This window comes from Colias croceus, chromosome 16 (genome assembly GCF_905220415.1).
Source record: "Colias croceus chromosome 16, ilColCroc2.1".
Taxonomy (NCBI): Eukaryota; Metazoa; Arthropoda; class Insecta; order Lepidoptera; family Pieridae; genus Colias; species Colias croceus.
Window position 1 is genome coordinate 6,697,883 of NC_059552.1, and position 16,469 is coordinate 6,714,351.

The 16,469-nt window shown below is 29.7% G+C and overlaps 1 protein-coding gene across 1 annotated transcript in view; it reads right to left on the minus strand.

Annotated features, from left to right (window-relative positions):
* Nucleotides 1-12,905, minus strand: part of LOC123698710 (adipokinetic hormone/corazonin-related peptide receptor variant I-like) — a 53,022-nt gene extending 40,117 nt beyond the window's left edge. The window contains exons 1-2 of the mRNA XM_045645462.1: nucleotides 12,627-12,905; nucleotides 1,521-1,642 (exon numbers count right to left, since the gene is read on the minus strand). Of these exons, the coding sequence (XP_045501418.1) occupies nucleotides 1,521-1,642; nucleotides 12,627-12,905 (401 nt within the window). The remainder of the gene's footprint in view (nucleotides 1-1,520; nucleotides 1,643-12,626) is intronic.
* Between the last annotated feature and the right edge of the window lie 3,564 nt (nucleotides 12,906-16,469).

The following is a 16,469-nucleotide window of genomic DNA, read 5'->3' on the forward strand; positions in this document are numbered from 1 at the left end:
GCTTAACTTTTTTCAATTACGATTACATATTTATAATAATAATGACCGATACAAGTAATTTTAAGATTTCATTTTACTGATAAACCATCCTAAACATAATAAACAATTTCTGAATTGAAGAACTGACGTCGCTACAATTTTGTGTCAATAGACCTTTTTTCTTTTTAAATACTAGAGACGTTACTCTAAAAATCGAAATCTGACATCTAGAATCGAATGCATTGATTACTTGTGAATAAAAATCATCATAAATTAGTAAATTCGATTGACAAATGTTTCAAATCCGTATCGATTAATACACTTTAATCGATGTTTTTAAGCAGGTTACCTCTCTTCGAAGATAAAATTGATAGACGTCAAATGTTGCCTATTAAATTGGCTCGACTATAGTAGATATTATCTATTCTGAAGAGATGATATAACCGAATTTTAAAAATCTACATAAACAACCATAGACACGTCCTGTTAACATAACGCTTTTAAAATAGGGGACATAAAGTGTCCTAACATTATTAAATAAGTTCAAATCGCTAAATGCTTTTTATTATTCATGTATAGTATAGTAATTTTACTGTATAAAAGTACTATACTAAACATAATATTATGTGTAAACAAAACTATGCAAAAAGTATGAAAAACTCTTATAACATGTAATTAGGGACTCGTGGATCTAATTACTATAAAATAGACTCATAACATTACGTATTATCTTAATACAATGTTCTTGTTTATCTCAAAATCGTCAAAGAAAATTATCTTACTGTCCTAGACGGCTTTGCAAGTAAAATTATGTAATAAATGTAATAATCTCTTCATTCATTGAATAAAATCTTAAAAATGGTGGAAGTTATTTGAATAATACGATATTGTTCTGGGCTCAATACCACAAAGAATTGTGTATATATTACATTAAAATAGATTTTAGATAAGACTTCACACAGAGCTTATTAATTTTAATTGTGTGGAAAATTTCTTACAATCTATATACATATAATATTATATAATTATAAATAAATTAATATTGTATACAATTGAAACCCGTTTTCCTTGGTCACAGCATCACGCGTGAACGGGTGGACCGATTTCGATAATTCTTTTTTTATTATATTCCTTGAAGTACGAGGATGGTCCTTATGTAGAGAAAACGTAAACATGTACCACGGGCGAAGCCGGTGTGGACCGCTAGTTTCTTATATTATTCTTTCTACAAATTTAATACTTCAGAAAGAATTGATTTCCGATCAAAGTTTCTTTCTACGGAATGCTTTTAAATTGGATTTTATATTAAATCCAGTTTCAATATAAATTTTAATATATCCCAGAATAACATTAATGATAGTATAAAATTATGTTATAGTCAATATTATTATTTTCTTATGCTTCTCCTGACAATACAACAAAAATTGAACTAGCGAAAACTATCCAATCGTTCACGCACATTCAAATAAAATAGATATTAATAATTCTTATATAGATTAAATTATTTACTATACCGTTATTATATTTTCTACGCGTCTTACCTGTCTAATGATATGCAGACGAGTACATTTGAAGATAAATAGAGTCCAAATGCTCTCAATACTAGGAAGAACTTGCATGCCCAGTTACCAGCTAACCAGGCGTTGGTTGTTCGCCAACCAATCTGAAAAAAAATGTTATTTTGCATAAAAAAAATTATATTATGTTCCTTAAATATTTTTACAAGGAAAGATCTTTTTTCTTTAGCATGACATATTTATTACTATATAAAGACGTTAACAACTTACACAAGTAAAGTTACAGTAAATCATAGTTTCCAGCGGAATAATATCACGAATAAAATTTAACACCGATTGGCGCGAAAACACAATTTGAAATGAGAAAATATGATTGAAGAATCAAGAGTGACAGATTCCAAATTCAAATGTAACATATTTTTTATTTTTTTTGTTTTCTTTTTTTGGTAATGTATTTATGGCTAGAGTCAAAAACTACAGAGCTTCAACATATTTACAAAAATACTTAATATTAAGTAGATAATGTATTAAATATTAATATTTAGAAACATTTTTTTCTACGGCAAAGTCAAATAAATACAGAATACAGATAAACTATAAAATTATAGTTTTGATATGACGATACTATTCATAAACTTAAAATACCTTTCCTCTAACTTTTAAAGGAGCAGAGGCCATAAAAATGTATAAAGCTTATTTCGTAGCATTGCCAAAAATTCTAGCTCAATTTTAATTCTTAAAACTTCCATAATGCTAGTCTTTGTTACATGAAATTGAATCTTGAAAGTTACTATGCTCGTTCTTTTCAGTTAACAATATGGCTAATAATTTAGTTTGTGTTGAGAATACGCTAGTTCTTTTCATCCCGACTCTCGACATAAGTTTATAAAAATATGAATGAATAGACAAGATTTATAAATTAACTCATCATCTTGGTAACTTTTTATTCATCCAAAATAACCAGAGAACGACGAAACAAAATGTTTGCGTCAAAAACTGTCTCGAAGAATTTGATTCTCTATTTGACATAGAGCCAAAGCGAAATGTGCACATTTTATTATAGCAAATTACAGCGATTAATTAGTATTCATGTCATGAAAAGCTTCATCTAAGAACGAATGTTCCTAATAATTTTTAGTACTAGGAATAGTAACTGTTTGTGACACTTGATGAAATGTTACTAGCTATAAATAAAAAGGAATGTAAATGGAACACGTGCGTCCTATTCGACTTATAACGGGCAACTTTGTGAATTTTAAGTAGTCTATATTCATAAAAATATAAGTAAAAAAATACCTAAAATATTTACTATGTTTAATAATTTATATCAATTCAACTTTCCAAAGATAAATCTATTATTGCAGTAACTACATACTATATTATTAACTTTTATTAACTTTAGTTTGTCGCTCTTTTGAGTTTATATCATAGCCAAAGGTCAAAAATTTTAAATGTTTATACCCTTATTAATACTTGTATTTGCAACCACGTGTAATATTGAGGTTAGATGTTTACGGCGGTGCAAGCTAGTGTCACTTGAAAGTGTAAGCTCCTTCGTACACAGGACTGCTCAAATTTCCAATAGTAGACGATTTTAGCCTTCAATCGTCTACCGCCACACAAATCCATTGAGATTCGTGCACTTGTCGCGACTCGCGTCGCCGACGCTGAAAATCGTCAGGTATACGATGGAGATTTGAGAAGCCTTGCATACAATGGGACTTACATTTGTATGTTTCATGACTTTTCTCCATGTAGATTCCAAGTCGCTTTTATATAAAAGTATAGAGGTAGATATAGTCCAGTCCATATTATTCAACACCAAGCATATTCTAAAAATATACTTAGGTATGGCAATATATCGAAGAGTATCTGGTACACATATTTAAAGAAAATATCAGTTTGAGAATCTGCAAGAACGAGATGAATAGGTCCCTCTATACGTAACGGTCAATGTTGCTTTACTTTACCTTTGATATGGGATGATTACAGTTTGGATCTATTTTATATAAGATTAGTTAGGTACATTTTCATATAAATACTAGGTTTCCGCCTGCGGCTTCGCCCGCGCAGTCAAAGAAAAACCCACATAGTTCCCGTTCCCGTGAGATTCCCGGGATAAAACCTATCCTATGTCCTTTCTCGGATATCAAAATATCTCTATACCAAATTTCATGCAAAATGGTTCAGTAGTTTAGGCGTGATTGAGTAACAGACAGACAGACAGAGTTACTTTCGCATTTATAATATTAGTATGGATTTTATTTAACCCGACGTTCTGAATACTTAACTTTACTGCTCTAACTTTTTCTCTCTCACATGTCTTTATATTACTTTTATGCAAAAGTCGAGACGAGACGCCTCGCGAAATAATTAAGAACGAAGTCAAACGTTTTTTTATCTAATTAGACTTCTTCTAGAAGCACTTTTCGTGGCTCTACCGTCTTTCCTCCGCCAAAGCCAAGGCCAGAGCCACGGAAATACGTTCGCGAGGCTGCTCGCTCTGTGTAGACCGCCTATTGAATAACAGTTGTCGGGCTATGAGTGATGAGTCAGAAAGCAAATTGCAATAAATTTATCACATTTTTGATGAATGATAAATTACAATGTTTTTAAAACGACAAAGATCTGTCACACAAAGTCCCATCTATTATTTCACTCTCAAGTTTAGTTTCCTTGACACAATTTGGCTCATATCCTACGCCAAGGTTCCGGCAATATTACGATTGAGATTCGACTCTATTAAAGTTTCAGTCTTGAGGTAAATGTTCTAGATGGAAATACAGAATAGCCTTCGCATGAATAATAAGTATACAATCCGCCTATTTGGCGCAATGGTTATCATTCGATCGAAGAACAGTGTTCGATTCCCGGTGTATAAAAACAAAAAAAGTTCATTCTCTAACAAGACAAGAGACTGATCACGAACAATCTCGTTAAGGAAATTGATTGAGGAAGACGTGAAATGCATCCATAGCAACAAAAGCTTCTCATGCTACTAGAATACAAATTCAAAAGTATTAAATGCTAGCTAAAAATAACTTCTTATTTTGTACCAACAATGATTTATTTCTAGTGTATTCTTGGTTTAGACGTTTGTCTTATAATAGTTCTGTCAAAATTTAACAACCTATAAAGGAAGCGAGTACAGATGCTAGAGTTCAATTAAAATCATATTGTTTTCTTTTAAGAATAGAATAAAAATAGCTTAGTAAAATAAAATTTAGATGTGAATTTATTGCAGTAAATATGAAGTATTCATCAAAAACTCATATTTTATTATCATAATTCATAATTTCTATAAAAGCAATGCAATCAATTATTCTTGAACAATCAGAGTATACAAAAAAATTGCACATCAAATCCCTTATAACAATTTACAACAATATCGAATAAATAATAAATACACCATAATATAAAGTATCTAACCATTCAATAGAGTGTTTTTTGGATCATTACGTATTCAATGAACACATTGATGAGGTTTTGATATCGCTAGAGAATAAACTGTATTGGCTAGAGTGTTATCACAAAACATCACAAGTTCATTCTTCCATAACATATATTTTAAGTAAACATGTTAGTGTGGATATTTAAAAACCAAAATACTTAGTAGTAAAGTATTAATAAACATCTTTACAACGAAGAATAAAGTTATTTTTAATTTTTTGTATGTACGTTTCATCGGGATGCATACAGTGAAACGCAGGTAAGAGTTTTTAAGAATTAAATAAATCTACATATAAAAATGAATCTGTTCTATTCAGTGTTGGTAAGAGCATAACTCGAGAACTGCTGAACCGATTTCAATAAATCTTTTTTTGTTATACGAGGATGGTTCTTATGGAGAAAATAACGTAAACATGTAGCAAGCGCGAAACCTGGGCGGACCGCTAGTAAGATTATAAATAAATTTCCAATAAATCATGTGTACCTACTCTTTTGTTACATGAAAACCGCATACCTACTCGAATTATTCAATGAATATTAAATGGAGATTAACAATGAATAAGCTCAACGATTGTTCAAAATCAGGAATTGATAACAGTCGGGGAAATCAATTAAATTTTGTTAATTATTTATTAGTTTTATATTCCCTGTGACTTGATTTGGCGAATAGGATTTATAAGTAATCCGAGAAATACCTGTATACATTAGATATATTAGGTAAGAAAACCTTTTATCATTCAAAGGCTTTTCCGTTTGTAATTTCTGAATGAACATGTTTTAGATACGAATAAACTTTTATATGAATAGGTATATTCCAGTTGTATTGTGCTGTATATGTTGTTGTGTTATATTCCTCGAAGTGAAGTAATTTTAGTCGTTATCACATATTATATTAAAGGCCGACTTTTCAATCCTTGGTTTAAATGTACCTATCCGTCTAATAAAGTATTACACGAACATAATATTAAAACGTCACCTGTAAACTGTCAAATACGGACAATTAGAATACATTTATGAAATGGTAGTTTAATACGTTATTCGACGAATAAATTTTAACCAAGGATTGAGAAATCAGCCCTTAAAAGATAATAACGTCAAATGAGAGAGAATATAAAATATTAAAATCGGTGAATAAATTATATCATAAGTTAGTAGTAATACCTAACTTTAACGAGTTAATTTTATATAGAGCAAAAATTATTATCTGCTCAGTATAAAATTACGTAATTCATTTAATCTCCTAATTAAACATATTATTTTATAATAGACACTCAAATAGTTAACAAATAAACGTATTTTTATAACAATTTTAAGCACTTACTAATTTAATATCAACGGATAATTGTGAAAATGCTAAGTGTTGTTGAAAAGTACTTTAAATCTGAATAGAGTCATTGTGTCCATTGTTCAATTAAATTTTCGACATTTCTGAGACCTAGTAAGAAGTTAGAAGTATTAGAATTTAATAATTTATTTCCCTATAAAACTCTATTCAATTTACCGCGAAGAAGCCAAAAAAATATCACTGCGAATAGCAAAAACCATTATAGTGAAATCATAGTTTCCAGAATATTCCACATGGCTCTTTAAAATGAAATAGATACATAGACTTTCGGAATAAATTGAATCTAATGGTGACTGAACATAATATGTTTATTTATTATTTAGCTGTGCCCCGCGGTTTTACCCGCATTGCTTTGCTCCTATTGGTCTTAGCATGATGATATAATATGCTAAGTTTTCAACAACATTTTTCAAATCGGGTCCGTAGTTTCTGGGGTAATAAGTATGTTCTGCCAAACAAAGAAACAAACTTTTCAGCGTTATATTAGTTTATAATTTGCAATACTACATTAAATTATAATATTAGTAGAGATTACAATCAGTAAATATTAAGTCACTACATACATTAAAAACCAGAGAACAATATCCTTCTAAACTAGATCTAACTTTGCAGAATACAGAAGGGTGTACACTGTACAGCTATATATGCACCACACAGACTGTTAATTACTTTGCTCAAAGTCGAGTTACATTGAGAAGTCACAACTTCGCTAACTAGAATGCAAACAAAAACTAGCCGTACTTGAAATTATAAACCCACTTCCAGAGAAATAAGTTTTAAAGTTAGGTATCGATATCGAACTCTCAATTTATCTTGTGTAGTCGTCGTTGTGGAACAGATTTACCTGTTTTATTTAAAAAATGGTCGAGAAAATAATCAGCCTTTTGTAAATAGTCTGATTTTTTTTTTTTTAATAAATAGCACACTGGTATCTTTTTGTGTCTGGTTTACTCGAGTATTAGTTATTTAGAAGAAAAAACATAAATATATACTTTCTATTATCTAGTCTCCTTGTGTATCACAAGTTAAAGTGGTAAATCTTCGATATGAAATGAATATAATACGCGTTTAAATATAGTTAAAATGTATTTCCTAAAATTGGTGTTTCTATGTGATGTAAGATCCCTATAAGAGTTGGATAACTTATGAACGCATGTTAATTTTAGAAATATTATTTCTATGAAATTATAGAAGTCATATAAATTCAATGCGAGACTACGAGCTTTACAAAGTTAACCAAATAGACCTTATTTGCTTATTACAAGAATTGTAAAACTTGGAATGAATGCCAATTTTAGAAAACATAATATTTCTATGTATTATTTACCTACAGAAATTAAATAAACCATTCCTTATACATTTTTAATAATAATGTAAATTTACATGAGCTTACGATGACCTAGTTTTCTTTTTATTGTTTAAGTAGAGTTCTATACTTGAGATGTACATCGTGAAGGTCGTTTTCTAAAGGCCCCTATAAAATTACTATTTAACCCACTATTCATAATAAGCTATTGTTGTATTTTAATTGGAATTCATCTCAAGAAGAAAATTTTATATTTATGTGATCCAATTTTAAATAATACTGTATAAATCTTCTAAAGGAAAATATAAGCAATATTTTTCTTTTTAAATTTCATGAAACATCTTTGTTTCATAAAAGGCTTTTGCAAAAGTATTTTATATTTAAGTAATTTCATGAATACATACTTGAGATTTCCTGTTTCATTTGTGTTTCAGCAATCCTTTAGCGGAAATATTTTAAATACCAGTCTTTTAATATAAATTTCAAGCTTTATTCGTGATACTTACATTAATAAATTAAGATTTTATAAATAAGAACGCAATCGACCTAAATGCGAAAAAAAACAATAAAACCATATTACAAAAGATATTATATAACAATCTTCTTGAATAAGCTCCTTAATGTTTACGCTCCAACCATTTACGTCTTCCAGAAATTAACCTGTTTAAGCTGATAAATTGTGGTTTGATTTCGACGGCTGGCTGGGTAAAATCTGTTTCTAATAATAATTTATCCAATTATCAATACATTTAAGATAAAATATTTGCTTCTATTGTAATAATTTGATACAAGTTACACACACAAGTTATTGTTATGTTTGGATAAAATGTTGTTGATTGAAATGTTATTTAAGTTGAACCAAAGTTTTAAGTGGAATGCAAGTGATTCAGTGGTGAGGACCTCGGACTTCAAATCGATAAGGGGTTCCAGATCAGGCGGGCGTGCAGAAATAAATTGTTTTTTTTTTTCAATTTATCTGCGCAGTGCGCATGTTGTTAACATCAAAGAAAGGTGAAGGAAAACATCGTGAGCAAATTGACATGTCGAAGAATCAAAGGTTCAACGATATGTGACATCCCCCAAACCGCACTTGGCCATCGTGGTAGATTATGGCGTGTATAGGTGTCCCAGCAGTGGAAACGTATATTGGCTGATAATGATGATAAGTATTTTCTCGACCCGGGATATTATAAACAATCTATAAATGGTAAATTATATAATCAAATTTTTGAAGTTATACTTCTTTTGGCGCGATGGAGAAAAATGCTGAGAGAGAATTCTTACAATGCGCGCGCACACCGACACCAAAATTTAACAGCATGAAGTTAGTTCTAGGTGGTATGAAAATTGATAACTATGTTCAAGTTGTATAATCTAGTATTTCCATACGCCAAAGAAGTATAACTTCTAACGCGTGTACATAAGTACCTACACACACTCTTTTTTTCTATCTATCTAATATCACAATAATATCGAATAGACATGATATAACAATACAAGCAAAAATGTCAGCTGGAAAAACGAGTCCTATTATAAGAAAAAGCGTGGGTCTCCAATACTGCTTATACGTTATTGAATGGCACAAAGCGTTGTTAACTCATTGACTGTACGTTAGAGTGAAAAAAAGATATATTTTTGTGAGAGTGAGAGTGAGTGCGAACTTACACTACTCCTCTAGTTACAAAAAACTAGAGGAAATGTTACGTAAAGATAACTATCAACTAGTCATGCCAAAACTTTGTTTGACAATTTCTGTACTGTGTTTTTAGTGAACTCGATTTTGTTTGATTTTTAAAAGTTCACTTTGTTACGCTACGTTTATGTACACTATATATACTTCCATTATTTACCAAAAAGAAATAAAAAACACATTTTAGACATACAACAATTATAATCTGAGATTAACCAGTCTCCGCTTTTCCTTATTGATAATAACAAACTTATTTCCATAAATATCATCATTGGTTTGCGATTAATTAATAATCCTATGAATTCAATGCTCATACAAGTATGTTCAAATATGTCAGAGAGCTAGAAACTCGCGCAAAATGTTTTCTACATCCATACTAATATTATAAATGCGAAAGTAACTCTGTTACTCAATCACGCCTAAATTACTGAACCAATTTGCATGAAATCTGGTATGGAGGACATAGACTACTTTTTATTGCGAAATATGTACCACGGGCGAAGCCGAGGCGGACCGCTAGTACTGTATAAAAAGATGATACCCTTCTTTGATTGTGAAAGTGATTCTCAGAAGTATTTATAGATCAATAAGAGCATTTAGCCGTCTCAACTGATTCCTTCTATTTAAAAGGTCAGAATGAAACGAATGAAGCAAAACAGTATATAAAATTTTATTAAGTTATTCAAAATTACTGTAGATACACGCGTAAGACTGTAAACGTGATTTATTCATTTTTTAACCGACTTCAAAAAAAAGGAGGAGGTTATCAATTCGGCCGGTATTTATTTATTTTTTTTTTTATGTATGTACACCGATTACTCCGAGGTTTCTGAACCGATTTACGTGATTCTTTTTTTGTTCGATGCGGGATGGTGTCGAATTGGTCCCATAAAAATTTTATTCGGATAGGCCCAGTAGTTTTTATTTTATGAGCATTTTTGTCTGTAGGTATTTGTAAATTTTGCAAGTGCAAGTTTGAAGTCGGTTGTTTTTAACGCAGTTATCACTTGTATTATATAGACCGGAAATACAAAATTACTAGCATGTCCGTTGTGTAGGTATATGTTAAAAAATACGTGTATACCACGTAATTTTTTATTGTCCTCATTGCATTGGTTGCTTGGAAGAAATTGCGTGTAAGCAATAAAGCCGCCTTTTCAAATGTCCATTTTAAGTAAAATTTTCTTTTTTTTGCATGCAATAAAGTTTTTAAATAAATAATATTAAAACACGCTCGTTACGTTAAACTTCTCAAAAACTCTTTCCAAAACTACCTATCTACTCCATAATGATATAATTTTTACACATAATATAATGTTCAATAAATCCTACATACACGAATCTGAAGACGATAATCGACATGTTTTATTCATAACTTCACCTAAAACGATTCAAATGTTACACGTGTAAATGGCTAAAATAACACTTGGAATAAAATTTAATATTTTAGGCACTCTATCGTCCCTGTTTCTGTGTTTAAATTGTATTTTATATTTAATAAGAAACGTTTTCTTTTAGGTTTACTGCAGTAACACATATTACAACAAAAAGTGATGAAAATTAGAATTTTGTCTGAAAAACATTTATTTTGAAAATTAAAATACATTAAGTATTACATTTATTTATTTTATTTATTAATACTTTATTGCTCTTAGAATTATAACAATAATACTTAACCTAAAAATAGTCAGTTCACGCAAGTAGAGATTTCTCTACAAAACGTTTCCTTTTATTTAACTTTATATAACAGAAGCAACTCAAGTACCTACGCTTTAACTTCATGAAAGAAATGAACTTTCGAAATTTAAAAATTCATTTCATACTTTTTAGATTATCTTGCTCTGACGCAAAGATTATATCTTTTTGTATTAAACTTTGGTTTCTGTTATATTTAAGTCGACAAATATGATATTTGATCAAAATATAAAACTTTTACCCTCAAAAATATCTTTGCTTGCTATATTATATTATATATTATAATTTATAATGTGTAGTAAATAAATATAAAATGAACTAATGCAAATAATATATTGTCTGAATAATAACTTAAGTGAATAATGTAGTTTAAATTATAAAATTAAAATATTTGTATGCCAATTGTTGGCGAATTGTGCGGACGTGAAATGTATTATAACTTTGTAACCACAATTCATACAAATAAATTTTCATTTCATTTCATTTCATTTGACTAGCTGTTCCGCGCGGTTTCACCCCCGTGGCTCCACTAGTGTGGGGTCGTAGCGTGATGATATATAGCCTACCTCGATAAATAAGCTATCTAAAACCGAAAGATTTTTTTTAATCGGACCAGTAGTTTCCGAGATTAGCGCGTTCAAACAAACAAACAAACAAACTCTTCAGCTTTATGATATTAGCACAGAATACATAATAGTAGCTAAACGCTACAGAACGGACACTCTCCGCCTCCCGCCAAAATTAAACACTTACCTCACCCCGCACGATCAGACATGTTATGGTACCCATTTCCCCGCAAGGACGATACCAACGACGTCTTTAGACGAAACGCAACGAAGATTGACAACATTAATCAAATTGACTTAAAGCAATTTTATTATTTTGGATTTGTGATTATCGTTTTTCGTAGAAAATGGTTAGATATTGTGCTGTTTACGGATGTATTTCATCAGAAAAACGCGAATTTTTTTTTACGCTAGTCACAAATGTGCCAACCATAAAGAGTTTACACACACATTTGCAGTCTCTACAGTGTGACTGTCAAAACTATAATTTTGTATGGAGTGTCCGGGGTGTGATATTAGTATAGATGTCTCAAAAGGATATTTGTATTAAAAAAACTATGTCAAGATAAAGTATTTTTAAAAGCTGTCCCAAAATAGGTACAGATTTTTGGAACATTCTCATATCTTAAAGCTGTCATATGACGTTGAAATAAACCCCAACTGACTTTGATACAACACACGCTCTCGACCTTGAAAGCCTTACGTAAGAGTAGATTAAAATATTATTGTACTTCTTAATATTAATATATTAAATGCAATTGATAAATATTATTAAATTGATAAATTAAAATGTTAAAAATACGTAATGATGTTTCAAAAGTGCTTCTCAAAGAAGTCTAGTTGAATAAATAAATGTTTGAGTTTGAGTTTAATAGATTTTGTCATCGAAATAGAGTTGATTGAAGCTGGTAGAGCTAATTTCAATTACTTTTTTAAGTTTCTCACTAGAATTAGATTTATTATAATAATTAAAAACCAAGATTAAGAATTAGTTTATTCATATTGGTTTTTAATTTTGTAAAATTTACCGTGTATATAATAGGTAATTTAAAAATATTAAACAATACGTAAAACCAACCTCCAACGGTATCACAATAAAGGTCACTATCAGGTCTGCAATGACCAAATGTGTCATCAACAAGTTGACCCTTGACTTCCTCCGCCTCGACCGGATAAGGGCAATGAACACAGCTATGTTACCAGCAGCTCCAACCAAAAACAATGCACTATAAATCCCCACCACAAAACCTTGGTCTGAAGTTAGAACCGTCTCCTGCTCAGGATCTGTAGCATTCATTATAAAATCCATGTTAAAATATTCCCAAAATTTATGATCTGTGTCCCACGTCTTATTCATCTTAACACTATTGTTCGATTTGACATTCCTTCACTGCAACTCTCACGGCACTTCATTTAAAGTGTTTGCAAACAGTTTAATTGTACGCACACAATTACGAAATTATATTACATTAAAATCACTAAAACACTGTCACATAAATATCCGAAATTTTTTTATTCTATTTTATTGAATTACTTTTTTATTTAAAAAAGTATTACTGCGATAACACTTCGTAAAGTAAATCACGCGTAGCGGGCCTACGACGCGGCCGTACTTCGTAGCAGCGTAGCGGACTATGCCGCCTACGGCTACGAAATACGTATGAACTTCGTAGCGACAATACACTTCAAAGCTAATCAAAGCTCAATTGTTACGGTTTCTGTTATCAATACATCTACAATTGTGAAATATTATTGATGCAAATTTTGAAATAAAATTATTTATGAGTTAAAAATAATTTGATAAATAAAATAATTTTGTCAATTTTAATGATTATGAAAATAAACAATGGCATAAAGTTGAGTCAAGAACCTTCATGGAAATGAAAAAATATATTTGCCTCAGCAATCAACGCCGATTTCAAATTTCCTATTTCTTTATAGCTGTTTTCTATTATTGTCATGTTTACCCCTTACTGTTAAACATTTCTTATAATAACCACATATAACAACACCACCACCACATAGAACCTGTAACTTATCAGATCCAAAATTTCTTTCTAAATTTCAAACCGGAATCTAACTTAGGACTTCTAAATTACAGACTACAGGAGCTTACTACTATACCTTAGTTGGCAATTGCCTGTAAGGTATAATAACTACTTACATAAAATATTATTTTAGTACTTCTTAAGCAGTTTAAATGATAAAATATATAAACTAAAATTCTAAGAAATGCATTCCTTATAATTGCGCTAAACGATTAATAATTCCAAGATATGAGGTTAATCTCTACATTTTCGCGGAACTTGAAACATAGTTTATAATAAAATTCTAAATAAATAGTGTAAAGTTAAAATGTATCAAAAATTTTCATGATTTATTTCAAGGTTAATATTTAAAAGGGAATTTCCAGTTGTTAAAATAAAAAGCGTTTGACATATCAGAATCATCGTTTAATAAAACAAAATATGAGTGAAAGCAATGAATATTTTTGCTGTGGTTGGGTTTGTTTGTTAATTACGGAAATTTTAGGTCAAAAAGGGAAAGAGGTTAAGCTTCTGGTACTGACAGATTATAATATATTAAGCATAATTTTATTATCATAAACTTGATTCTGTTGAATATACATCTGGTTATTTTTATCTAACAATGAAAAAAATGAACTTACTCGTAAATTTTATCTTAATAGTATGGTAACCACTTGGTAAATTATATTATGACATAATTAGTCGTTATGGAACTATTTATCTATAAAAATAATCTGTAAGAAATCATGAAAAAAGACATAATATATTGTAGTATATACTATGTACAATATTTCAACAAATTTAATCAATGTAACTATTAAGTAAATAGTAAGTGTAAATATTAAGTAAATGTAAATAGTAAGTTCTCCTTTTATCTTACTACTTACTATAAGCTTCTTATTCCAGCGTAATATTTAAATGTAGCTTAGGTAATTTTATTAATTATTGAGTAGAAATAACCAACAATAACTCTAGCAATTATCTCTACTAAAATGTATCATTCATTATAATAAGTTTGATAAAAAATATATAGACATAGTCAGTACTTCAAATGAGTGTATTCACAAACAAGTAATAATATTTTAATTTATTATGTATATAGGATTAAAGCTTATAAATGCAACAGGTCTAAAATAAGATCGAATCCTTAACACGTACATGATTAATAGATCGCTTTTCTGTCGCTTTAAATCAATTTGATTTTAAACAAATTCCCATATATTTTGTAATTTTCGTAAATAAACAGATTATTAACAAAATTAAATACTTCGGGGAAATAATAAATAAAACAACATTCCTAGAAATAGTATCTATATAATATACCTATAAATATCGAACATTTTAATCTTAAATTTAAATGTTGTTAAGCTATCTTTAATGCCTCAATATAAAAGAGTTATTCACTTTGTATAATTTACACTGACTTAACATATTTTAACATTTATAAACAAAAAGGCTTCAAATTCGGGAAGCCTTCATTTGCTTTGACATTACAATAAAATAACGGATTAAGAAAAATTCCCATAAACGTGTATAAAATACAAATCAAAGGAGTTATTATATTTAGGGTTGTTTTTTCAATCGTTGGTTAAACTTAAAACTTATTCATCGAATAAAGCGCGTCACACACGGTGAAGATACTATAATATTTTATGTTAAGATTCTCTACCATACAGTATCTTAAGGTATCCAGTATCAGCGTTCTGACCATCATTTTTCTTTTTGTCATTGCTTACTAAGACCCCTGTAGAACCGCCATCCTGTTACAAATGACCCGAAACACTGACACAAAATTCGGTTTTATTTAATCCTCTACAAGGACTTTCGTAGTTAAATTAGATTTCACAATTTCCCAACACTGTCATTTGAGCTAATTAACAAACACCTTTCTATTTATGCTGCAAGTCTTTTCAACTTAATTGACTATTTCCTCTTTTTTCTGTGATAACAACCACGTTCATAAATGACATACTTTTTTCAATAAATTTTTATGCCTACATTACACATTTAACGTTGAAAAAATGTAAAATAATAAAATAAATTGTGAAAAGATATATTTTTTTTTATTTCACCAAATTAATTTCTACGGTGTAGTGATTCTAAAGATATAATTAAGCAATTGAAGCGAAAAATTCGAAATAACAGCATGCGATGATAAAATGAACCAAGCAAAAAAATATTTTGTAAAAAAATACCTACACGAAACTTAGGAATCTACTATAATTTTACATAATGAGATCTGGAATTATCTAATGAGGCAGAAACCGAATTTTCAACTCAATTTACATATTCTTCATAAAACAGGGAGATGATTGGAATTCTAAGTGGAAATTTTCGGATAAGAATTTTTTTAAATAGGTACACTATTTTATCAAACTCTTAGATCAGCAAATCAATAATCACTTACATAGTATAAAACAAAGTCGCTTTCTTAGCTTAAATCTTTAAAACGCAACGAATTTCGATGCGGTTCTGTTTAATTGATAGAGTAATTTTAGCGGAGGGTATAATATAATTTATTCGGTTTTAGAAAAAGCGGGCGAAGCCGTGAGTGGAAAGCTAGTAATTAATAAAACGCAAGCGTGGTATTGACGTTAGAGTATATATTCTATGATACAGTATTATAATATGATAATTTCTAATGAGAGTTAGTGAACTCATAACCAAAGTAGTATATAGATTAGATAAGTAGGTATTTGATTTCTAATATTTGTATAAGCAGGTTTATTTACAATTTCGTTTGAACTTTGCGTTTAAATATTGTTTCGATTATCACTTGTTTTAACGACCTTCTATTATCAGTGTAAATTTGGGATTCAATTACATTATAATATATTTGTAGTAGTTACACTTATAAGAATAAGGTAAGAGACGTGCGTGCTTTTTAAAAAACA